General features: G+C 39.8%; 2 protein-coding genes, 1 long non-coding RNA gene, 1 other non-coding gene and 1 pseudogene across 4 annotated transcripts; all 5 read right to left on the bottom strand.

Annotated features, from left to right (window-relative positions):
* Nucleotides 1-7,599: 7,599 nt before the first annotated feature.
* On the bottom strand, nt 7,600-7,706 carry LOC147924275 (small nucleolar RNA R71). Its single transcript, XR_015587860.1, has one exon. It is a non-coding gene; the product is annotated as a small nucleolar RNA R71 (small nucleolar RNA).
* A 7,377-nt stretch (nt 7,707-15,083) lies between these two features.
* Nucleotides 15,084-16,050, bottom strand: LOC109130098 (uncharacterized). Its single transcript, XR_002036234.2, has 2 exons — nt 15,917-16,050; nt 15,084-15,522 (listed from the first exon to the last, which is right to left on the bottom strand). It is a non-coding gene; the product is annotated as an uncharacterized LOC109130098 (long non-coding RNA).
* Nucleotides 16,051-17,213: 1,163 nt separating this feature from the next.
* On the bottom strand, nt 17,214-18,421 carry LOC147924274 (uncharacterized). Its single transcript, XM_087496692.1, has 6 exons — nt 18,363-18,421; nt 17,969-18,273; nt 17,802-17,890; nt 17,670-17,693; nt 17,306-17,566; nt 17,214-17,219 (listed from the first exon to the last, which is right to left on the bottom strand). The coding sequence occupies exons 1-6, from the start codon at nt 18,419-18,421 to the stop codon at nt 17,214-17,216; spliced, it is 744 nt and encodes a 247-aa protein (XP_087352818.1).
* Nucleotides 18,238-20,210, bottom strand: LOC147924273 (uncharacterized). Its single transcript, XM_087497104.1, has 4 exons — nt 19,610-20,210; nt 19,114-19,515; nt 18,773-19,027; nt 18,238-18,698 (listed from the first exon to the last, which is right to left on the bottom strand). Exons 1-4 carry the CDS (start codon nt 20,159-20,161, stop codon nt 18,540-18,542), a joined length of 1,368 nt encoding a protein of 455 aa, XP_087353230.1. The 5' UTR covers nt 20,162-20,210; the 3' UTR covers nt 18,238-18,539.
* Nucleotides 20,211-20,305: 95 nt separating this feature from the next.
* LOC104759628 (uncharacterized) lies at nt 20,306-23,905 on the bottom strand (annotated as a pseudogene).
* Between the last annotated feature and the right edge of the window lie 1,028 nt (nt 23,906-24,933).

Genomic DNA, 24,933 nt, shown 5'->3' with positions numbered 1-24,933 from the left:
GCTTCTCACCGGTTTAAGAAGTTCTACACGAAGTAGAGGCTTGACAAGGTTTTGAGCAAGGTTTGGTTTGCTCTGAAATTTGAGCATGTGAGGTAGAATTGCTGTAGGGTGAAGAGTGACCTTGGCCACATCAAACTCGTAGTCATAGTTCGGGCAACTTGGAAATAAGATCCAATAAGCATAAAAACTCAACCAGGCGGATTCACAGTTCAAGGCCATAAAGGTTACTAAAATCAGGATTCTCAAGGAGAACAAGCGGCGCCAAAGCAACAATGGTGAATTACTACTCAGATGGACACCATAGAGTTCGTAATCTTGACCACACCATTGGCTAAATATTGACAGCCATACAAGACATGAGTAACCGTACCTGCGTTTGAGTAGCTTGAGAGATAGAACCACCAAAGTAAGGACTTCTTCCCGGAGATTGATAAATTGAACATGGTAAGGCTCGGTGAATGCGGGATATGAATCCAATGTATCGAGGAGGTGTCGGTAACCACTGCTCCGTGCGGGCAGGGTCATAATGCCGTCCTTCCACAATCCACATGTGTGGTTTGACAGCAGAAGCAAAGTTCCCACAAGCCTATAACTTAGATGAATAGAGATTGTCGGGGAATTGCGCTGAACCAGGAATTGGATATGACCTTCTCGAAAACAACCCAAGGCTATCGATATAAGGTGTAGAAAGCTTACATCCTTACCATCAAACCGAGGGAACGATGAGGAAAGCCTTATCAAGAAATCAGAAAAATTTAACCTGGTTTTTGTGGGCTTGTTTTGTTGCAGTGATAACGGGCCGTCAAAAGATAAAAAGCCCACCAGAAGAAAGCCTCGTTCCTTGTTGGTTGACCTAATTGGAAAGAGCGTACATTGGCAGCGACTTACCGGAGATGGTAGATAGATTTGCAAGAGAATAAGCCTCTCCGGTGTGCCAGGCTTCAGCAACAGTAAGCCATAGATAAAGTCAAGTGTTGGGGCTGGAAACCACAAGGACAGTCCAAAAAGGGAAGGATGAAACCGTCGCCTGAAAAAGGAGACGTCGTGTGCCATCAACGTCGCCACCGGGTGGGATGTAGCGGCTAAACCCAAGCGGATCTTGCCTACAAACCTCGGTGCCTCAAAACAGGCTTTCTCATGTGTGAACAAACTTCCAAATCTGAAGGTCTGCATGTCGTCTATTTGTGGATCCTTTCTACCGGCTGAAGCGTTCAGAGAAAAGAGAAGGAGGTTCACCGGAAACCGCCTACGATCTTTTTCACTGTCTATTGATATCTCGCCGGAATCTGAGGGGAGTCGGGGAATAGTAACCAAAAGAGAAAAAGAAATGGGGAAAAGCTGAAATAAACAGGGAAATAATTAACAGGGAGAAGAGCGGGATGAAGGAGATCCCGACGCCGGCGAGCCAGAGCTATACCGGCACCGGAGATAAGATGCAGATTGGAAGCCTCGATAATAGTGCCTGGGAGATAACTTTTAGTTTTTTCTCTTTAATATTTCTGCATAGTTTCTTTTAGATTGAGCATTTCCGCAATGTTCAACACACTTTGTTTGAGATAGACACAATGCAGCGATACAAAATTGTGAGAATATTTTTTAAAATTTGTACAAAGTCTACTTATGTTTTTTTGTTAAAGGATATTCAAATTAAAATATGGAGAAATGAAAATGTTTACAAGGCCCTAGCCCAGAAAGAAAGCCCAAACAGAGAAAACTAGTTAGACCCATAATTGAAAAGGAACCAAAATGAACCAAAAGTAAACCAGACTAGTTAGAATCAGACGACCAAAAAACGGTTGGAATTTACCAGCCTTCACCCACCCGAGATAGTCTTCTTAGATTCCATCGATCTTCTTCTTCTTCTTCTTTGTTGAAAACGATTAGGTTTAGCCACCAGTAGAGTCAAATTGTCACAATATCACCCTCAAAACAAAGAGTAAGCAACTCAGATGAGAGAGCTGCGTTTGAGTCATGGAAACTGAGTGCCTTGTTCCTCACTAAACGATCAATATGGGTAGAGAGGAGGTTAGTCGATTTGAAACTATTCTGGTGTAGCCGGTGATTTCTTTCAGTCCAGAGGGAGTAGATCGTGGCTTGCCAAGCTAGTATGAGTAACTTTTTTGCTGATCTTGAGCCCCTGAAGGTTTGTAAGCTTTGAGTCGTTTGCAACCAAGAAGTGTTAGGAGTGAAAGAACATCTCCGAGATATGGGCGCCCAGACTGACCAGCTGAAAGGGCACTCAAAGAGTAGATGATCCTGACTTTCCTCAGCCAAACCACAGAAGAGACACTTTGGATCCACCTGAAGCCCCCAGTTCCTCAACCTATCCCTAGTAGGACATCGGTTCAGCATAAACAACTAGGTAAGAAAATTGTGTTTAGGGATTCCTCCTGAGCTCCACACAATCTTTTGCCATGGTACTAATGGTTTGTTTTCCTTGATAGCCTTGTATATATTGCCAGTCGAGTGTCCATCTTTGAGTTGATCATCGATCCACCAGACATAAGTGTCAGGTGAATCCGATAGCTGAATGGTGATTAACTCCTGCTGGAAGCTTACTTGACGGTCCGATCTTGCTGGCGGGATCCTCCAACCTCCTTGTCGCCAGAGGGCAGCGATAGTTACACCTTTAGGAATACCCATATAGCCATCATCTTGCAAGTAAGTAGCCATTCGACCCAAGCTACACCAGTGATCCGTCCAAAATTTACAGTTATACCCATTCCCCACTTGCATTTTTATCCATGAATAAGCTACCTCTCGCACCTTTAACAATTTGTTGGTCAACCAGGAGAGGCGACTGCTTGGCTTCCGAGTCCAGAAGTTACTCAAACTCCCAGAGAGGACAGAATTCTTGAACCATGCGACCCACACCGAACCTGATCTGAAGAAGAGAAGCCAGATAAGTTTAAGTAAACACGCTTTATTCCATGCTTTTAAATCCTAAATGCCTAATCCTCCTTGGCTCTTTTCAGTTGTAAAATCGGCCCATGCCACGCGAGCTGAATGGTGCCCTTCAGTTGTACCCTTCCAGAGGAAAGCTCCTGAGAGAGAATTCAAAATGTCAATGCACCTCTTAGGAAGAATCAGAGCCGAACACCAAAATTTTGTGATACCCGCTATAATTGTGTTGAGCAACTGGAGACGGCCAGCAAAAGAGAGAGTTTTTGTTGACCATCCATTGAAGGTACTCTTAACTTTTTGAATTAGAGGAGCGCAATCTAGTAGAGAAAGCTTCTTTCTACATAAAGGCACTCCTAAGTATCTGATTGGTAATTGACCATGACTAATCCTAGTATTGGCTTAATTTGATCTATTTCCAGTTGAGAGAGACCTGAAGTATAGAAGCTCGTTTTAGGAAGGCTAATGGCGAGACCTGATGCATCTTCAAATTCTTTAAGGATCATGAGGACGTTCTGAACTGAAAGCACAGATCCTTCAACAAATATCAACAAGTCATCAGCAAAACAAAGGTGTGTAAGCTTTAGCCCTGCACATTTGTGATGATATTTGATTCTTCCATCCTCAGCCGCTTTGTCCAACATAGCAGATAAACAGTTCATAGCCAACACAAAGAGGTATGGAGATAGAGGATCACCCTGCCTCAATCCTCTGCAACCTTTGAAATATCCATGGACATCACCATTAAACCCCACAGAGTATGAGAGAGTACAAACGCAAGCTTTGAGCCATCTCAGGTAAAGTTCCGACACCTCAATCCCTCTTAAGCAACTAAATATGAATTTCCATCGAATGGTGTCAAATGCTTTTGCTATGTCAACTTTGATTGTGATACGTTTTGGCCCCACCTGCTTGTGATAACCATTTACCAGTTCTGCAGCCAACAGAGTGTTCTCAACCAATAATCGTCCTTTAATAAAAGCAGTTTGATTTTTTTGCACAAGGTCAGGAAGGATAGGCTTCAAGCGGGATACAAGCAACATGGATATAACTTTATACAGCGTGTTGAGACATGAAATTGGTCTGAAATCTGAAACAAGGGAGGCACCTGGTAGCTTTGGGATGAGAGCAAGAATAGTGGCATTTGTAGCTTTGGGGAGAAAAGCTAAGTGGAAGAAATGAAGAATACTCGAAATGGTTTCTTGGCCAATGATCCCCCAAAGAGGACTTGTAAAAAGCATAAGTAAACCCATCAGGTCCAGGTGCTTTATTAGCATTGAGCTTAAACATGACATTAGTAATTTCCTCTGATGATGGAATTCTGACCATTGATTGTTTTATTTCAGGGGAGCACCTGTAACTGATCAAATCCTGGAACCAAGTAAGCGAGGTAACCAGAGGATGCATTAAATACTGGACTCAAAATGGACTGGAAGTGACTAACAGCCATCATACTCATTTCCTGCGGATCATCAACTATAGTGCCTGCTATAGTGGAGAATGACCTGATTGCATTGAATGCATTCCTAATGCATGTTATCCGATGAAAGTAAGCTGTATTTAGGTCTCCTTCCTTTAACCAGTTGATTCGGGATCTCTGTTTAAAATAAGCTTCTTCCACCCTTCGTAACAGGTCCCATCTCGAGTGCAAGACTTGCTCCTTCTGGAATAGATCAGTAGTTGGATTCGCCAAAGCTTGTACCTGCACAACTTGAAGCAAACGGTTAGTCTCTCTAACTCGGTTTTGTATATCCGAGAAATTCTCTCTTGATAGTGTTTTTAGCTCTCTTTTCAATGTTTTTTGCTTTGCACACAGGGTTGACAAACATGTTTCCATGGGATGTAAATTTCCAGCCAAAATCCATGCAGTTTCGATCGTTTCTAGGAAGCGAGGGTGGGAGGTGAGAAAGTTGAAGAATTTAAAAGGCTTTGTTCCAGCTTGTGGAAGTGCAGTAGCAAGGTCAATAAGACAAGGGGAGTGGTCAGAGAATTCAGGAGCCAAGAAGGAGGCTACGCTATTCGGGTACGAGGTAAGCCAGACATTGTTGACAAGAGCTCTATCCAGTTTTTTACAAATAGGGTTGAGTGGACTTTTGTTTGACCAGGTAAATAGAGATCATTGATAATGCAGGTCAACCAATTCCATCTGCAACAGACAGTCTCGAAGCTCTATCATTCTAGATGTCAAGTGGTTAACCGAAGGACTAGAATGCTCGCCAGGGTGAGTTATTTGGTTGAGTGATATGTCTATATTTTGTCTCTCCTTAGCCTATTTTTATCATGCATTTAGCTAGGATAACTCATTGGTTTGCATCGTTTTCTAGTTTTTTTTATACACTTTGCACGTCTAGGTAGTTCTTGCATCATCCTTGCATATATTGTGCATTTTGGAGTATTTCAGATGTTTAGGAGACGTTGGAAGCCATACTCGTCCGAGCCATTTTCACCATCTCCGTTTTTTCCAAGCCATTGTCACCATCTCCGTCTCGTCCGAGCCATTGTCACCATCTCCGTTTCGTCCGAGCCATTGTCACCATCTCCGTCTCGTCCGAGCCATAGTCACCATCTCCGTTTCGTCCGAGCCATTGTCACCATCTCCGTTCCGTCCGAGCCATCCGTTCGAGCCATCGCACTCGAGTGGGATTTAGCTTTCGACGTCTTCACCAAAGTTGTGGGGAATTGAGTTACCTTTCCAACGCCGTTTATTTCAAGTCAATCGAAGGTGTGGTTCAAGAGTTATCATCGTTTTAGTGGATGCGTATACACCACGCTCGAGCCATGCTTCCCCGCCACACATTCCAGCTTGTTTGATCGAGCCATGCTCCTCAGCCTTCCATCCGAGCCATGCTCCTCAGCCTTCCGTCCGAGCCATGATGACATTGCATTCCATTCGACGCACACGGACTCGATCGCACATGTCGGGAAAAAGGACGTTTGGTTTCACACGCTTCAGGAGATTACCGAACCGACGCTTTACCTTGTCGTTTTAAGTTTTAGGGCTTTCCATGTTGGACTACTATATATACATTTCGTTAAGTCTTTGCAGAGACATCTTATCTTTTATCTCGTTTTTGTTCCCAGAAGGTTTTTGAACCTAGCCTCCAAAAAACGTTCTCAGACTTGTATTCCGATATCTTTGAGATTATTGAGATTTTGCATTTGATTCTTTCTACAAAGTTGTTCATCTTATTTTTATCTACCTAATAATGCTTGTTTCAATGATTTCTGTTTTTGCATCCTTGACTATGATTTTCGGATCTGAGTAGTGTGTTAGTTCTTGAGGATGGGATAGATTAGGTGGAGGATCTTAGGATGTAGGGTGTTTAAGCTTGATTTGTATGATTCCCTTCTGGACTAGAGTTAGAATTGCTAGTTTCTCTCTGATCAATTGGAACTAGGTTCTAGACATTTCCACACCCGAAAGGTGTTTGATGAAATGTCTGACCAACTAGTGCCAGAGACTTACGTTCCTAGCCTAAGAGATTAGTTGTCTAGGATGTTTGTTGACATGAATGAACTTGTTTGTCATGCCTGCTCAACCACGTTTCTCTAGCAAGAGCTAGGTATGGAAGTGGTTGAGTCTGAGTAGCTTTTGCCAAGAGATTGGATTAGCTAAGTTGTGATGTTCATTGTTTAGGGATACCTTGCTTGTGGTATGTTAAACACTCCTTAGACTAGGATACTCCACCGACATCAATTACCCCATTCTCAGGACTTCTTTCTTTCTGATTTTTATTACATTCCTGGAACTGTTTCGTTTGTTCATGCTTAGAATAGTTTGCGTTTTTATTCACTTTCGCTTCTTGTCATGCATTCTTGTTTCTAGTTCTGTGACTCACTTTCGTTTCGCATTTTGATCATTCTAGGACTGTTAGATAAAAACACTCTTTGAATTGGCTTAACTTGTGACATCTTGATTGCATTTTGAGTTATAGTAAACTTTCCCAACTGGATTGACACCTTAAGTATTACAACGCATAAGGATAATTGAACCTACTAGGAGACACAAAAATCCCAGTATCAATTTGGCGCCGTTGCCATTTGGGAATCGTTTTGCTACATTTAAGATTTCAAGTTTTGCAAGATTAAGTTATGTTACACTTATCATTCCGAGTACTGACTTGCTTTGGTTTTTTGCTTGTTTGTCTTGCACCTCAGTCCTCAGGTACCTGTTGATTGCAACCTTGCATGCACACCAGATCAAGAGGGCATCAGAATCTCCTTCCTGTTATCAACGAAATCAATCGGTTGCAACGCCCACGACAAGCTCGTATTTCCACCGATCATCCCGTACCAGTCCCTATGGAACAGCATAATGAACCACATCCGGGACCGCGAAACATTGGTGCTGGGGATGCGCCGAACACTCATACTCAGCGTGCTGGAATCGTCCCTCCCGCCGTGCAGAACAACAACTTCGAGATCAAAAGTGGTCTGATCACCATGATCCAAGGAAACAAGTTTCACGGTTTGCCTATGGAGGATCCACTCGACCACTTGGACGAGTTCGATCGTCTTTGCAGTCTTACCAAGATCAACGGCGTGAGTGAGGACGGTTACAAGTTGCGCCTCTTCCCATTCTCCCTGGGAGACAAGGCTCATCAATGGGAGAAAAACCTTCCCAAGGGATCAATCACCACCTGGGATGGCTGCAAGAAGGCATTCTTGGCCAAGTTTTTCTCCAACTCCAGAACAGCACGTCTCAGGAATGAGATTTCCAGCTTCACTCAGAAGAGCTCAGAATCGTTCTGTGAAGCCTGGGAGCGTTTCAAGGGTTACCACAGCCATTGTCCACACCATGGTTTCAGCAACGAGTCACTGCTGAGCACTCTATACCGTGGTGTACTTCCAAAAATCCGCATGCTGCTTGACACTGCTTCTAACGGTAATTTCTTGAACAAAAACGTTGAGGAAGGATGGCAACTGGTTGAGAATCTCGCTCAGTCTGACGGCAACTACAATGAGGATTATGACCGCACAGTTCGCGGCGACGCTGGGTCTGAGGAGAAGTACAAGAGGGACCTTAAGAATGTCAATGACAAGCTTGACCGCCTCTTGCTAAGTCAGCAGCAGACTGTCCATTTCGTATCTGAGGATGACCCTTTTCAAGTTCAGGATGGGAAGGGTGAGCAGTCTGAAGAAATCAACTACGTCCAGAATCAAGGTGGATACAACAAGGGTTATAACCCCTACAAGACGAACCCCAATTTGTCTTACCGGAGCACCAATGTTGCAAATCCACAAGATCAGGTGTACCCTCCTCAGCAGCAACAACAAGGTATGCAAAAGCCTTTTGTTCCTTACAATCAAGGATTCATGCCTAAGCAACAGTTCCAGCAAAGTTCTCACGCTCCTTCCGGACCACCACCTGGATTTTCACCTCAACAAGTTCAACCTACTCAAGGTCCAGATCAAGAAATGAAGCACATGCTGCAACAACTTCTTCAAGGTCAAGCTAGTGGTTCTCTGGATACTGCTAAGAAGTTTGCTGAACTCAGTCAGCGGATGGAATGTTCTTACAATGATCTGAATGTCAAGTTTGAAGCTCTTAACTCCAAGATGAAGTATATGGAAGGCAAGACTATTTCTACTTCTACCCCAACAACTGGCCAACTACCTGGAAAAGCAGTTCAAAACCCCAAGGACTATGCTACTATCCATGCAATCTCCACCCAAGCTGTAGATGTACGGCTCACTGAGGACACTGAGAGTTTAGATGGGGAGGATTTTCTTCAATATGAAGTTGACATAAAGGATCCTGTCGAGGTGCTCAAGGATCCAATTGAGTCAGCCAAACAATCTGATCCTTAAGCTACTAAAGAACCCACTGCTCCCAAGGATAAACCTGTGAGATTCATTCCTCCACCATACAAGCCACCTCTACCATTTCCAGTGAGGTTTAAGAAGCAGCTTACTGAGATGTACAAAGCTCTGTTCGAAAACCAAGTCAAGGAGATTGAACTTAGGATGCCTTTGCTTGATGCATTTGCACTTGTGCCTCAATATCAAAAGTTTTTAACTGACTTGGTAACCGAAAAGACCAAAGAGAAGGAGGAGATAGCTAAAGGAGCTCAAGCTAAGGCTCTGGAAGATGAGAGGGTAGGGCATGACATAGGTGGGGTTATTCATGAATGCAAGGCTGTCATTCAGAAGATGATTATCCCAAAGAAGCTAGAGGACCCTGGTTCTTTCACCTTGCCTTGTTCTCTAGGTCCATTGGCCTTCAAAAAGTGCCTATGTGATCTTGGTGCTTCAGTAAGCCTCATGCCACTGTCTGTAGCTCAGAGGCTAGGATTCAACGAATACAAGTCATGCAACCTCCGTTTAATATTGGCTGATAGGACTACTAGATTACCTCATAGTCTATTAGAGAACCTGCCCATCAAAATTGGACAAGCTGAGATTCCTACTGACTTTGTGGTGCTGGGAATGGATGAAGAGCCTAAAGATCCAGTAATCCTAGGAAGACCTTTCTTAGCTACAGTTGGCGCAGTCATTGATGTCAAGAAGGGGATGATTGATCTCAATATGGGTAAAAACTTCAAGATGAAGTTTGATATCAGGGATTCTAGGAAGAAACCAACTATTGATGGACATACCTTTGTGATTGAAGAGAAAGATCATAAATCTGGGTTTGACATCTTTGAGGATGTGAATGAGGCAGAAACTGAGGTTTTGGTAACCAAAGAGAAAACTCAAAGTGTCACTCAACCATTCTCCAAATCGAGTGCAGTCGTTACCCTCCCTAAGCGTCAAGACCTGCTTCCTAAACCTCACCAACCGCAAGAGTCACGTCCTCCCGCGCTTAACAGTTTGTATGAACTACAAAATACTCAGATTCTAAGGAATTCAGTGAAAGAGTTAACAGCTATGGTGAAGAAGATGAGTGGGAAAATCAAGAAGCTCCAAGGTACAATGAGAAGTTCTCCTCCAAGGAAATTAAGGAAGAGGTTTGGGATAATGAAGAAGAGGTGTTGCAGAGTTCAACCACCACTGTGCATTCTCAACCATCATCGACTCGAACAAGGTTCAACCGACGGTGTGGAATCAGACTCGACCCATCCTGAGAGGTTCATCACCCTGCACTCGTTCGAGCCATGCCTCCGCTGTCATGCTCGAGCCAATCTCACTCCGCATATGCTCCAACTACCACACTCGATCCACTCAAGCCAACACCCGATCGAGCCTCTCTCTCGAGCCACACACAAAGTCTCCAGCGAGCCAACTCGTCAGAGAACACTCTCTCCGGTTCCCTCCCTAGCACGTCAATCTTCATATGTGTCACGGGAGCGTTCGCCTTCACCCGCTCCTTCACACCACTCGTCACATGAGTCCAGAGAGAGAAGGAGACGCGGTTCGCGAGGTTCCAGAGCCTCTTCTAGTCACCGATCAGCGCGTTGTTCTGCAGCTCGAGATGAGCATGAGGTTGAGGTTGAGCGGCGAGTTGAAGCTCAAGGTGATCATCAGGGCACGCAAGCGGTTGAGCAGCAAGTCGACCAACCAGCTGATGTCACACCCGCGGATCCCGAACAAGGCGAAGGACATAGTCAGTTTCACGCTCCTCCTTGGGCGAACACGGACTCCTTCTTCTACTACTGAGGTACTCCGACCTTTCCTTTGTACATACCATTTCATTCCTGCATTGTTTCTGTTGTGATTCTTAAATCCTCCTGCAAATTTTTCTTACACAGGAGACTGTGTAATTTAAGTTTAGGGGAGGGTTTGAGATGATGTATCTAATGTCGTGTTTTGTGATTCTTATTTCAAATTTTTGCATCATATCATGTTTGAGTCTGCATCCATCTATTTGCATAGAAAAACCATAAAATTTTGAAAAAATTTCAAAAATTTCCACAAAAACAGAGTGTTCATGTAGTTTGCAATTGCATATTAGGATTGAGTCTAGGTTTATTCATATAGGGTTGTTGCATTTAGCATAGGGGTTGATGATGATTGTAACCTTGTTAGCATGTTGGATTCAATAGGATAGGATCAAGGCCCTTGTTCTTAGTTCTTTGATGCTTGTTGATTGAACTTGAAAATTTAAGATTGAAGCATGTTTTGGATTGATATCATTCCCTATACCTGAACCTATTCCTGACTTGCAATTATCCTGTTATGCATTGAAGTTGAACTCATGGATACCATATACATACTTGGATTGTCTTTCACATTTTTACCACCCTTGTCAATCCAAGTAGCTGATTCCCATCTTTGGAACAGTTCTCCGCACCCTTAACCAACCGTTCTTTCAAGCCAATTGTATTCTTGAGTGTCAGGCCTTTTTCCGAGTTGAGCTTGTTAGAAAGTGTTAGGTTCTAACCGACAAGAGTAGGATCCTGTGTAGTTCTAGTTCGCGTTATCCGGACTAGTAGGACTAGGTGAGAACTCGAATTTTGGGTATTGGGTATGGATTTGTGCAGAAGAGTGAAGTGTAAAAAGAAAGTAAAGGGTAGAAAATCTTTAGGAGGGGGATGTGTTTTCAAGGTTTACAAGTCTAGTAAAGGATTTGGGTTGAGCAAAATAATGAGTTATTGGTTCTGGGCATAAAACGAAAAGATTAGACAAAGAAAAGAAAGTAAAATGTTTAAGATGTCTAGATTCCTTAGAAGAAAAGAAAAAGAACTTTACTGATAATAAAGATTTCCCAATCCACTAGAATGATAAGAAGTGAACTCCTCCTAAGACCAAGTGTAAAGAATGAAAGATTGGGTTTGAGACAATGTTTGTGATGAAGGGTAGAACCAACTTCGGTTTGGAACGTTCTTTGGGTAGACAGGGCGCTGCTCTTGTATGTATAAGTTGGTTTCAACCTTTAGCCTTCTCTTAAGCTCAACTCATTTTCGTGAGAGAACCTTGTCCTGTATTGATGAAACCACTCGAGAAGAAGACCATCTAAGTCTCTAACCTTTCACCCTAGCCAAATGAGTTCAACGACATTGCTTAGCTTGATTCACGGTTCTCTGTTAATGAATGTTAAAGGGAATGATTGATAGGATTGCGTGTGTAGAAAAAAATATAGAGTTCCTTCACCATGCATCATAGAACTAAAAACAAGGACCTTGATTCTAACTATTTTATTTAGCATGTTTTAGGTTCTGAGACCCCATCTTCACACCTCTTCTCCATACTCTATTCTTGATTGTTTGCTTGAGGGCAAGCAAAGAGTAAGTTTGGGGGAGTTGATATGTCTATATTTTGTCTCTCCTTAGCCTATTTTTATCATGCATTTAGCTAGGATAACTCATTGGTTTGCATCGTTTTCTAGTTTTTTCTATACACTTTGCACGTCTAGGTAGTTCTTGCATCATCCTTGCATATATTGTGCATTTTGGAGTATTTCAGGTATTTAGGAGACGTTGGAAGCCATTCTCGTCCGAGCCATTGTCACCATCTCCGTTTCGTCCAAGCCATTGTCACCATCTCCGTCTCGTCCGAGTCATTGTCACCATCTCCGTTTCGTCCGAGCCATTGTCACCATCTCCGTCTCGTCCGAGCCATTGTCACCATCTCCGTTTCGCCGAGCCATTATCACCATCTCCGTTCCGTCCGAGCCATCCGTTCGAGCCATCGCACTCGAGTGGGATTTAGCTTTCGATGTCTTCATCAAAGTTGTAGGGAATTGAGTTACCTTTCCAACGCCGTTTATGTCAAGTCAATCGGAGGTGTGGTTCAAGAGTTATCATCGTTTTAGTGGATGCGTATACACCACGCTCGAGCCATGCTTCCCCGCCACACACTCCAGCTTGTTTGATCGAGCCATGCTCTTCAGCCTTCCGTCCGAGCCATGCTCCTCAGCCTTTCGTCCGAGCCATGATGACATTGCATTCCATTCGACGCACACGGACTCGATCGCACATGTCAGGAAGAAGGACGTTTGGTTTTACACGCTTCAGGAGATTACCGAACCGACGCTTTACCTGGTCGTTTTAGGTTTTAGGGCTTTCCATGTTGGACTACTATATATACATTTTGTTAAGTCTTTGCAGAGACATCTTATCTTTTATCTCGTTTTTGTTCCCAGAAGGTTTTTGAACCTAGCCTCCAAAAAACGTTCTCAGACTTGTATTCCGATATCGTTGAGATTATTGAGATTTTGCATTTGATTCTTTCTACAAAGTTGTTTATCTTATTTTTATCTACCTAATAATGCTTGTTTCAATGATTTCTGTTTTTGCATCCTTGACTATGATTTTCGGATCTGAGTAGTGTGTTAGTTCTTGAGGATGGGATAAATTAGGTGGAGGATCTTAGGATGTAGGGTGTTTAAGCTTGATTTGTATGATTCCCTTCTGGACTAGAGTTAGAATTGCTAGTTTCTCTCTGATCAATTGGAACTAGGTTTGAGACATTTCCACACCCGAAAGGTGTTTGATGAAATGTCTGACCAACTAGTGCCAGAGACTTACGTTCCTAGCCTAAGAGATTAGTTGTCTAGGATGTTTGTTGACATGAATGAACTTGTTTGTCATGCCTGCTCAACCACGTTTCTCTAGCGAGAGCTAGGTATGGAAGTGGTTGAGTCTGAGTAGCTTTTGCCAAGAGATTGGATTAGCTAAGTTGTGATGTTCATTGTTTAGGGATACCTTGCTTGTGGTATGTTAAACACTCCCTAGACTAGGATACTCCACCGACATCAATTACCCCATTCTCAGGACTTCTTTCTTTCTGATTTTTATTACATTCCTGGAACTGTTTCGTTTGTTCATGCTTAGAATAGTTTGCGTTTTTATTCACTTTCGCTTCTTGTCATGCATTCTTGTTTCTAGTTATGTGACTCACTTCCGTTTCGCATTTTGATCATTCTAGGACTGTTAGATAAAAACACTCTTTGAATTGGCTTAACTTGTGACATCTTGATTGCATTTTGAGTGATAGTAAACTTTCCCAACTGGATTGACACCTTAAGTATTACAACGCATAAGGTTAATTGAACCTACTAGGAGACACAAAAATCCCAGTATCATTGAGCTCCTCACATACCATCCAAGGAACAGTATCAAAGTGAAATCTTTGATGAAGCCCGATGAGGTCACACCACAGGTCATTGCGTACTTCACTCATGTTAGGAGCATAGACTGCAGTAAAAAAGAACCTGTGGCCTCCTTGGATTGTTATTTCACTAGTTATCGTATATCTTGATTGGTACAGGAATGAAATTGCAACTGGCGATTTCCAGATGATCACTATGCGCCCACTATCATCTTCTGCATGATTGGATGTAAATTGCCAACCGGGACAGGTAAGGTTCATAATACGGTTCAGATTTGGTTCCTTTATATGGGTTTCTAAAATAGCACCAAAAGAAGGCTTATGAAAAGCAAGCCAGAATGCAAAAGGCCGATGCTTATCCAGGTCATTAAGTCCTCGGACGTTCCAAAAAAAGGGTTTTATATACATCAGGATGAGATAAGGAAGGGTTAGGCTAGGTGAGAAGTCTCTCCCTTGGACAGGACATTCTTCCCAGAAGGTGGAAGGGACGAGGTTGAAGAAGATGGAGGTAAAGTGTTTCACTACAAGAAAAATGAGCTTCGGTAGCACACGGATAATGCTACTAAAGGGCTTTCGTAGCGCATTTGAAAACGCTGTATAATGAGGAGCTATAGTAGACCCGTCCCTACCATAGCAGTTTTTACGCGCTATGGTAGATTGGCCTATTATAGCGGTAACACTCCGCTATTACTTATTATTAACTAGCGCTTCCTTTGTGCTATTATCTTTGTTTTTATAGCTAACATTTCATGTTGTGTAACTTGTAATGATAACACATTATATGTGCTGGTGGATATTGTTTCCTGACATTATGGTTCTCAAATTCTACACTATAGTAGCACAAGATACTTGCTATAGGAAAGTGTTATATAGCGGTTTCCTTTTGCTATTGTGTAGATTTTACTAGCAACTATATATTGCTATACCATCGTTTACAATAGCATTTATAATATGCGGTTTAATAATTTAATCCAGCATTTTTCTCGTGCTATAATATAAGATTTCTTGCCTTTTATTTTGTACTATGATATTTATCATGACACGCACTGAGAAAATTGTGTTTATATTGAATAATAATTTATCATTTACTAATAATTATATATATATATATATATATATATATATATATATTGAGTTGCATAATCATTTGTTATTTGAAACATTGAATTGCTTAATTTATGGAAGACAATGACTCATCAAATCATATTACATAAAGTTAACTTTCCAAAATGTAAACATCACATGAACTAAAAAAACATGAACTCGCTCTAAGAGTGGTCTACCATGCCATTATTATTCAAAGAGTCTTGCGGTTTGAGGACTCTCCTTTTTCTACTTTTGGGCGTTTATTACCAGTGTTGTTGCGTTTATCCTGTTGTATTTTTTTCCAAACATTCTTGTACAGTGGATCAATGTCTTCTTCCTCTAGTTCGATGCGTATCAAGTAGCCTAGGTGAGCATAGGACCTTCTAAACTCTAGCCTTGTTATCTCCTTCAGTTCATCATCCGCATCAGTTTGTTGATCAATGTCTTCATCAATGTTGATTGCGTGTTGTTGTGGCTGTTGTCTGATTTTTGGTACAACGTTCTTAGCGGGGAGGCCACATATGAGTCCTTTACCTTCCATTTCTGCAGAACCAAATATGATATTGTTAAGATATGTTTATTTTTAACCACAACAATCAAAAGAAAACAATATAATTTTAGATCCGAAACCTGAAAATAAAAGAAAACAATATAATTCTAGATCCGAAACCACATAAAAGAAATGTTGTAGAACCTGTTATATCTAGATCCGAAACCTGAAAATGAATAGATCTATCAACAAGAATCTGCAAAACTACACAATAGACATATCTAAAGGCAGATCTATTTCATCAAACATATCTAAAGGCAGATCCAAAAACTATTAAGATTCAATTAGCCATCTCTGACAGAGGATTCGAGAAAGCAAAATTGCGAGAGGAAAAAAACATAGAATATGGGGATTCGAGAAACAAGCAATAGAAAGAGAGGATAAAACCTTTAGATTCGGCGATGATTTTATGTTGTGTTTGTCGATGGTGAAAGAGATGATATGAGTTCCTCTTTAGATTCAATCTGTGTTTTTTTTTGGTGTTTGGCGATGGTGAAAGAAGCTTCGAGATTGAGTTTATTGGGCATCCTTCGAGAAAAGTAGATATTGAGATGATTAAAAATTATTAAGAATAGCTGATTGTTGGCCGTTAGATGTATTCTAATCAACGGTAGATATCAATAATTTGGTGATCCACACCTTTATCAATTAGCCAATGAGATAATTGTTACACGATTTATATGTTATTAGTATAGTATTTTGTTATTTTTTTTTTATTAATTTAGGAATATGGTGTAACAATTAATTTAAAATTAATGTTTCATATGGTAAAGCTTGTCTTATTTAAAATTTAAAATTATATTTTGACATTGTTAGTTTGTGTAGAATGCTTTCAAGGAGGAGATTTAGGGTATAGTGTTTTAGGGTATAGGGTTTGGGGTTTATGGCTTATATTACAATATGATATAAAGATTTATTTATAATGGTAACTAATATTAATAATTCATAATTATGTACAAATATACATAAAATTATATATTAACATTGTTAATTTCATGTTTCATATATTGGTGTATAATGCTTTCAACTAAGAGATTTAGGGTATAGGGTTTGGGGTTTATATCTTATATTACTATATGATATGAAGATTTATTTATAATGCTAACTAATGTTAATAATTCATATTTATGTACAAATATACATAAAATTATATTTTAACATTGTTAATTTCATGTTTCATATATTGGTGTATAATGCTTTCAACTAAGAGATATAGTATAGGGTTTGAGGTTTATATCTTATATCACTATATACATGATATAAAGTTTTCGTTTTATTGTTAATTTATATTAATAATTAATAATTGTGTCATCAATATTTATTTATTGTTAATTTTTATATAAGTTTTTTCATTTTTTCAAAACTATTTCGTTTATTTATCTATTGATGTTAATATAACTAACATCTATACATAATGGGTTTTTTTTAACAGCCTAAATGGCTTTCTATCTTTCTAAATATTTATTTAATTATTTCGAAAACTTGTAAGAAAGAAACATTAAATAACTTGTCCCATTAAGTTAATATCTGAAACATATAAATTATGGTTCAACTTTATAATCCAAAAATAAAAACAAAAGGGACAAAGACCAGTGTATGAGACAAAAGAACATAAAGTACTCATGTCTTTCAACTACAAAACACGTTTCCCAATCTGAAACATCACTACTCCTTATTAATTAATTCATTCCTGTTGAAAACCAAAAAAAAAAATTGGTCAATAGTTGTTATTGTCATCATATTTTGCACACATGTAAAATTAAAACATATACCCACCATTACAATTTTATCTTCTGGCCAGGCAAGACAAGATCCATGTGCATCTTCCATATATTCTATTTCAGGAGTTTGCCTCCAAACTGCAGCATCTTTAACAATCACAATATCCACCCATACTCGACAAGCATTAGGCCCCAACTTAACGTGATGTACCTGTTGGTCAGGATTATTAGACGACCAACGTCCTTCAGCGACAACACGATTCCCTCCGGATATATCCATCAACTTGCATTTTTGATTTTCTTTGAATGCAAGACGCTATAAGAACAAGGAACAAAAAAATATATACAGAAATCAACCTCAAGCAAAAACAAATAAAACCAGGTCCGCAATTATGTCTTAAGTTATTAAAAGCATGTACCTTTGATTTGCGACGAGGAGATGCCTCTGTCAGAGATGGCTTCAAGAACAACAAACCAAAAATAATTTCAGAAAGGAGCAACCACCAAAAAATAAATCCATACAACAAAAACAATCACAACCAATTATGTACCTCTGATGGTTTTGTTTTCAATAAAGGTTTCTTCAAAGGAGCTTTTGGAGTTTCTGGAGACTTGTCCTTCTGGTAACTTGGACTTGCTGAGTTAGTCGAAGATACAGGAAGATTAGGAGATTTAGCAATCCCAGTGGACATCTCATTAGGAGATCTTATGCTTACTCCCTTAGATGTAGATTTCTGAAGAACAGGGGATTCATTCGATGTCTCAATCACAACTCTATTTGCAGGCCATGATATAAAACAGTTCAAAGAATCCTGCAAAGTTCTCATCTCGGCTGTTGGCCTCCATAGCCATGCACTTGTGTTTAAAACCGAATCTACATAAACTTTGAGTGCATTTGGACCAATTGGAAGTCCATTTACCAACGCTTTCGGTTCTTGGCTCAGCCATCTGGCTTCAGCTACAACTTCATCGTTCTTACCCAAAGCCTTGAGTTTGCATCTGTTTTTTGAACTTGTGATAGGACTCAGTAGAAAAAAGGTACAAAACAGTAAGAAGGTTTATCTCAGGAAGTGTAATCTACATACAAAAACAATTAAAAGAAGATAATAAACCTTAGGTACAATGTCTTCTGCAATGCCACCTTCACCTTGAACAATACATAACTCGGCATCCCATGCAATCATTTCTCCAACAACATCCTCAATAGTAGACATCTCAAGTATAGGTCTCCATAGAGGAGCTTCTGGCTTTGTAGCAGATTCAATGAAAACCTTAACTGCATTAGGCCCTCAAGGTATCCCATGTACCAATTCATCAGATTCATAAGAAACAATGCGGCCCTCTGCAACATTATCATCGGATGTCCAGTCAACCAAATTACACTTGGGGAGTATTCTCGTATTTACACTCTTATGTATAGAGTTTTCACCAACATCACCCTCTTGTCTCTGCAATTCCAGAAACATATCAACATACAGTAAAACTATTGTATGAATAAACAATTTGTATATAGTATACTAACCTGATCATAAAGTTTTTCAATAATTTGCTCTAAATCCTGAATTCGATTCTTCATTTGAATCTGATTTGCTTCCATTGCAGCCATAGAGCTGCTGTTGACTTGGAAACAAGAAAGTTTGGTCAAGCTCATGCCTCTGCCCAATGCCTGCAGTCTTCCTGGATTATCAGGTCCCAAAATTTGACTCAATATATCCTCCTTTGGATTTGTTGTAGCTGAATCCTGAGTACCTTCAATACATATTTCCGCTGCCTTTCTCTGCAAATAAATACCAAAGTAATATACATCAATCAATTATGATCTCCAATATATAAAGTAATTTAAGAAGAGTAAACATAACATACAATCTTTTCAGCTGCTTCGACATTTACTGGAGTACCATCCCTCTTAGTCCGTGACTCGATCCACACTTTTGCTCTTGTCACCTGGGATGGGTCTGAGTTTTTCTGGATTAAATCTTCTCTCAATCTGACCATTCCTTTACGGCCACAGCAATGAGGAATCTGCTTCTTTTTTTTCGTCTTAGCTGAATCACTTATTACCTTAAATGCGTTACGAGTCTTCTCTTTGACAAACTTACGCCATTCTGGAATACTTATATTAGGTGGTCGCAGACCCATCCTAACTTTCATGTTATCAGCTAGTCTGACCTTTGAAACAAGGCGCGATTTTGCGGATCTCCATAGATCTCTCATCTGACCAAAAACAGCAGTTTTTTTCCATGGTTGGTCAAGATCAAACCTTGCCTGATTCAAATGAAGTTTAAAAAAATCAGAAAATACTATACACAAAGCAATTATAATTAAAAGGAACAACATGGTTCAGTAATTAAAAGAATACCTCAATAGATTTCCATAAAACAGTTTTGATATCTTCACTTACTTTCCTCCAATCCGGGATTGTGAAAGGAACATGTTCCCGTACTATTGTTCCTAAATATGATGCAAAGGGTACTGATCCTGGACCACAAGGTTCTCCCATGATAGTGTACTCAACGTGAATTTTTTCATTTGGATCCTTGGCGATGTTTTTCATCTTCGTAGGTCCTCGCTTCCTTTTACGATTTGGTTCATCAACATTTTTAGCAATATCTTGTGTAGCATCATCATCTTGTAAAGCAGCATCAGCATCATCTTGTATACCATCATCATCTTGTATAGCAGCATCATCTTGAATAACATCATCATCATTAAGTTCATATGTGGGCTGATTTTGAGAAGTATCATCATCTTGAATAGCCGCATCCTCTTGTAAATCATGATCCACTTCTTTTTCCAAATTCAGAGTTTCACACTGCTTCTCTACCAATGCCTGAGTTTGCAACTGCTTCTCAGTTAACTCGTCAATCTTCTTCGTTTTCTTGGTATGCCTTTTTCGCTGATAATTCTTCATCTTAGTTCACCTGTAACAACAGACAACACTTGTTTATCAAAACATATTTAAACAATCATAGAAAAACACACACATTATAAACAATCACGTTCACATAAAACACACACATTATAAACAATCATAGAAAAAAAAGCAATCATAATTTCACACATAAATCCCTTCACAGTCAGCTCGGGCATTCCTAGCTCCATCGACCAGGTCATCTTCATCCATGTCTACTAATACAGGCAATGGTCCAACGTCTGCATCGTCAGTTTCAGCATCCTCTGCATTGTATCTTCTTTTAGAACCTCTCATAGCTACATACCAACTCGAAGAATCATCTACTCTTGAATAAAAAACTTGATGTGCTTGAGATGCTAGTATGTAGGGATCTTTTGCGAATGAAGCTTGACTTTGGCTAAGGTTGACTAGTGTGAATCCTTCTTCTTCCTTTACTCCATTACCTATATTTGCCCATTGGCACTTAAATATAGGAATGTAGAAGACATTGTAATCAAGCAGTATAATATCTACCACTCTGCCGTAATAAGACACAACATCAACCATTGGAGAATTGTCTTTAGCACTAGCTATACACATTGCTGTGGCCTCATGCAACACACCACAGTTTTGAGTTTGCCTATCAACCGAGATTGTATGAAACCGATTGCCATTGACTATGTAACCCGTGTAAGACCTTGCGCATAGACGAGGACCATATGCTAACCACTTAAGTGTATCTTCATGATCAGAAGTCATAGGTATCTGTTGCAAAAAATTGTCAACTATCATTTACTATATTGAAGAAGAATAGATGATAAAAAAAACCATAAAATAGTAAACATACATGTTCTTTTAACCACGAGGCAAATTTCTAAGAATGGGTTCTCCACAAAAATGTCGAATCACGTCTACATCTTTCACTATAATCTTGAAGATGTTGTAGATGCATGCTAAAAAATGAAAAAATAACATTAACATTGAGTAAATGTAAATACAACAATATTATAAAAGAGAATGTAGAAGAACTTACTCCACATAAGGATCAATGAGAGCCATATTATGAATGACAGCAAGATGTGCTATGTTCTTCTCATTCTCAGTAAGAGTACATGAAGTAGGTGCTGATATAGGACGACCCTCCAAGATAGAGCAGTTCTCATAATCAGTATTTCTTTCCATTTTCTCATCAGCATTTGTAGTATTTTTCAAGAAATCACTGCAGAACCGCATGCACTCTTCAGCGAGATATGATTCAGCAATACAACCCTCTGGTGTTGCCATGTTTCTTAAAAAGTCCTTCAGAACTTTCATGTATCTGCAGATAAAAATAATATACTGATAAGCATAAAGTATATTGTAAATGGCACAACTGATACACATACAGTTGGTTTATTAGATTGTACCTCTCAAATGGGTACATCCAACGAAAATGAACTGGTCCACATAACCGAGCTTCCCTGCCTAAGTGGACTGTTAAATGCACCATTATGTCAAAGAAACTTGGAGGAAAGAACCTCTCAAATATGCAGATAGTTTCCACAACTTCATGCTCCATTACAGAAATTGCCTCTCTGTCAATAACTCGCTGACATAGTTTGTTGAAAAAAGCGCATAAACGTCCAATAGCTATCCTAACACCTTTAGGTAACAAAGCTGTAAATAAATAACATTGAGGATTAAAAAAATTAACAGCTAATTATATATACAAGAGGTCTATCTAAAAGATTTCAATCTACCTCTGATTGCAACCGGAAGAAGTTGTTGCATCAACACATGATAATCATGTGATTTAAGACCCTTAACCGTACAATCTTCTATCTTAACACATTTAGAAATATTTGAGCAGTAGCCATCTGGTCCTCTGAAGTCAGACAATCGCTTACAAAATACTTTCTTCTCTGTTTTGGATAGAGACCAAGGACCTGGAGGAAGGTAGGTTCTTTTCCCACGTGCTTGGGGATGTAAATCCTTTCTAATACCAAGCAGTTGCATATCTTTTCGAGCATTAACACCATCCTTTGATTTCGCTGAATGCAGCATTGTAGAGACAAGACTGGCGGCAACATTTCTCTCAACGTGCATCACATCTAGGTTATGCCTAACCGGCATTTCCTACACAATGTATTGACAGATAATACAAAGAATGTTATATACATTTATTTTTTAAGATATAGCAAATCTAAATATTAGTAGAATAACAAACCTAACATATAAATCATACCTTCCAATACTCTAACTTGAAGAAGATTGACCGCTTTTTCCATCTGGATAGCTCCTCTTCATCTACTTGTTCTTCCTCTTCTTCTGATTTACTGGATTCATCATCAGTATCAGAGGTTGAACCAACACGATCTTGCATCTTCCTCTTTCTTCCATTTACTATTACATTCCCAAAGTCATTTTTGTAATTTTTTAGTATTTGATAAATGTTATGACCAGTCAGAATCCTACCTTTTCTACCAAGCTTAGCTCTACCATCAAACCAGGTTTTCTTTCGTCTATAAACATGGTTCGGTTACAGAGACTTCCGGTGACACATATACACGTGCTTTCTACAATTACTCAACCACAAACTATCTGTGTGCTTTCCGCAAACCGGACAACCCATTATGCCTTTAACTTTGCAGCCTGCTAGATTTCCATATGCCGGAAAATCCTGAATGGTCCACAAAAGCATTGCTCTTAAAGTGAATGTAGTGCAACTGAATGCATCATACGTTACCTCTCCCTTCTCCCACAGATGGTTTAGATCCTCTATAAGAGGTTCTAAATATACATCTATATTGTTTCCAGGTTGAGTTGGTCCAGGAATCAGCAATGTCAACATGATGTTCTCCTCTTGCATACACTTGTCAGGTGGCATGTTGTAATTGACTAGCAAAACAGGCCATGCACTATAGTTAACATTTTTCATGTTGAAAGGATTAAACCCATCTGTGGAGAGTCCAAGCCTAATGTTCCTTTCTTCTGCAGCAAATGACGGATACTTTTCATTCATTTGATCCCACGACACAGAATCCACCGGATGACACATTTTTCCATCTGTGCTCTTATTATTGAAATGCCACCGTAAGTCTTTCGCCGTGTCCTCTGACCTGAACATCCTCTTGAGACGTGGAATTATCGGAAAGTACCTAAGTACTTTCTGTGGAGTCCCTTTCTTCACCTCACCAGTTCGCTTGTTAATCATCCATCGCAAAGATTTGCATTTAGGACAACTGTCGAGCTCCTCATACTGATTTCTAAACAGACAACAGTCATTCACACAAGCGTGTATCTTCTCATAACCCATATCAAAAGATTTAAAGAATTTCTTCACCTCATACAAGGACATGTGCAATACATTATCCTTGGGTAGCATCTGTTTTAAAGTCTCAAGTAGACTATCAAAACTTTTGTCAGACCAACCGCTCTGAGTCTTTAACCGAAAGAGTGAAACAATCGCAGATAGCTTGTTGTAGTTTGTGCAACCTGGATACAGTGGTGCTTCTGCATCAGCTAGCTTGGCTAAGAACTCATCTTCTACCTTATCATCCCCTTCATCAACATCAATTAAATCACCATGACTAACAAGCTCTTCATCCATAAACTCGGCAGCTTTGAACAAACCTAATATCTCTTCGTTCCACTGGCTTGTGTTCTTTCTACACTCAGTCCTTGATTTCACTTCTCCATGATGAAACCAGTCATCCCTCGACTTGTAACTCCAATCCATTCTTCTTGTTACAAGATGATCAACAACATCAGTGGCTGAGTGGCGATATACGTTGCGACAGTCAATACACGGACAAATAATAATTGAATTGTCTCCTAAACCTGCAGCCACAGACCTCACAAAATCCCAAGCACCTTTCTCATAACCAAGATCCGTTCTGCAATGAAGATAAAAGCAAAAACCAAAGGAAAAAACGAATTACAAACTTTAAAAAAAACTTAAACATAACAACTAAACCAATAAACTCAACTATACAAAACGTTTTCACATACCTGTTAAGATGAACCCATGTCTTGTCCATAACCATTATATGTCCTTACCCATAAAGAAAACAAAACAAAAACATAAGAATAACACAAACACCAAACAAATACCAAACAAACACTAGACAAACACACCAAACAAACATATTCACACATTCAGCAACAATTTATTAAAACGAAATATCAAACAACCAATTCGTTCAACTCTTAAACAATTTATCAAAACGAAGTATCAGTTTCATTGAGAGAACTAGCCTCTGTGTTCTGATGCAAGCAGGCAGAAGATCCAGCTGATGAGATGTGATTACCTGACAAAATTCAAATCGGTCAAAATTAAAATCAGAGTATAGAACTATAATATATTTATTGAATGCCTTATACCTTTCAGGTGGATGAGATCAGCTGAATTCAAATCTACTGAGATCGGAGAGAGACAAAGGCGGAGAGAGACAGAGGCGGAGAGAGACAAAGGCGGAGAGAGACAAAGGCGGAGAGACCGAGGCAGAGAGAAACTGAGATAGAGAGCGACAGAGACACAGAGTGCAACGGAGACAGAGACTGACGGAGCCACAGAGAACGACGGAGACAGAGAGCGACAGAGACAAATCGAAATCTTGACAATGAGAATCGAGATTAGATGGAATGGAAAAAAAAACTTTGAGATTGAGATAAGAGAGCTTTTTGTTTTCTGGGTTTTTTTATTTTTTGGTCTAAGTGTAAAAGACTGTCTTTAATTTTTTGGTCAAAGAATCGAGACTTTTTTTAGTTTGCGGGAAAAAACCCATATAGTTTGCCTCCAAAATACACCT

Source organism: Camelina sativa, chromosome 17 (genome assembly GCF_030686135.1).
Source record: "Camelina sativa cultivar CO46 ecotype springtype chromosome 17, ASM3068613v1".
NCBI lineage: Eukaryota > Viridiplantae > Streptophyta > Magnoliopsida > Brassicales > Brassicaceae > Camelina > Camelina sativa.
The sequence above is the reverse complement of the archived record's forward strand: the minus strand, read 5'-3'. Positions and strand labels throughout refer to the sequence as shown.

What these genes read in the sequence shown, in the direction of transcription:
- LOC147924273 (XM_087497104.1), bottom strand. Translation starts at nt 20,161, where the DNA reads ATGAAGAATTATCAGCGAAAAAGGCATACCAAGAAAACGAAGAAGATT. An exon ending in TTTTATGGAAATCTATTGAG is followed by an intron (nt 19,516 to 19,609) that starts GTATTCTTTTAA and finishes CATTTGAATCAG; the next exon opens with GCAAGGTTTGATCTTGACCA. An exon ending in TCGAAGCAGCTGAAAAGATT is followed by an intron (nt 19,028 to 19,113) that starts GTATGTTATGTT and finishes ATTTATTTGCAG; the next exon opens with AGAAAGGCAGCGGAAATATG.
- LOC147924274 (XM_087496692.1), bottom strand. Translation starts at nt 18,421, where the DNA reads ATGCCGAGTTATGTATTGTTCAAGGTGAAGGTGGCATTGCAGAAGACA. An exon ending in CAGAAGACATTGTACCTAAG is followed by an intron (nt 18,274 to 18,362) that starts GTTTATTATCTT and finishes TTTTCTACTGAG; the next exon opens with TCCTATCACAAGTTCAAAAA. An exon ending in CTCCTCGTCGCAAATCAAAG is followed by an intron (nt 17,567 to 17,669) that starts GTACATGCTTTT and finishes TTGTTCTTATAG; the next exon opens with CGTCTTGCATTCAAAGAAAA.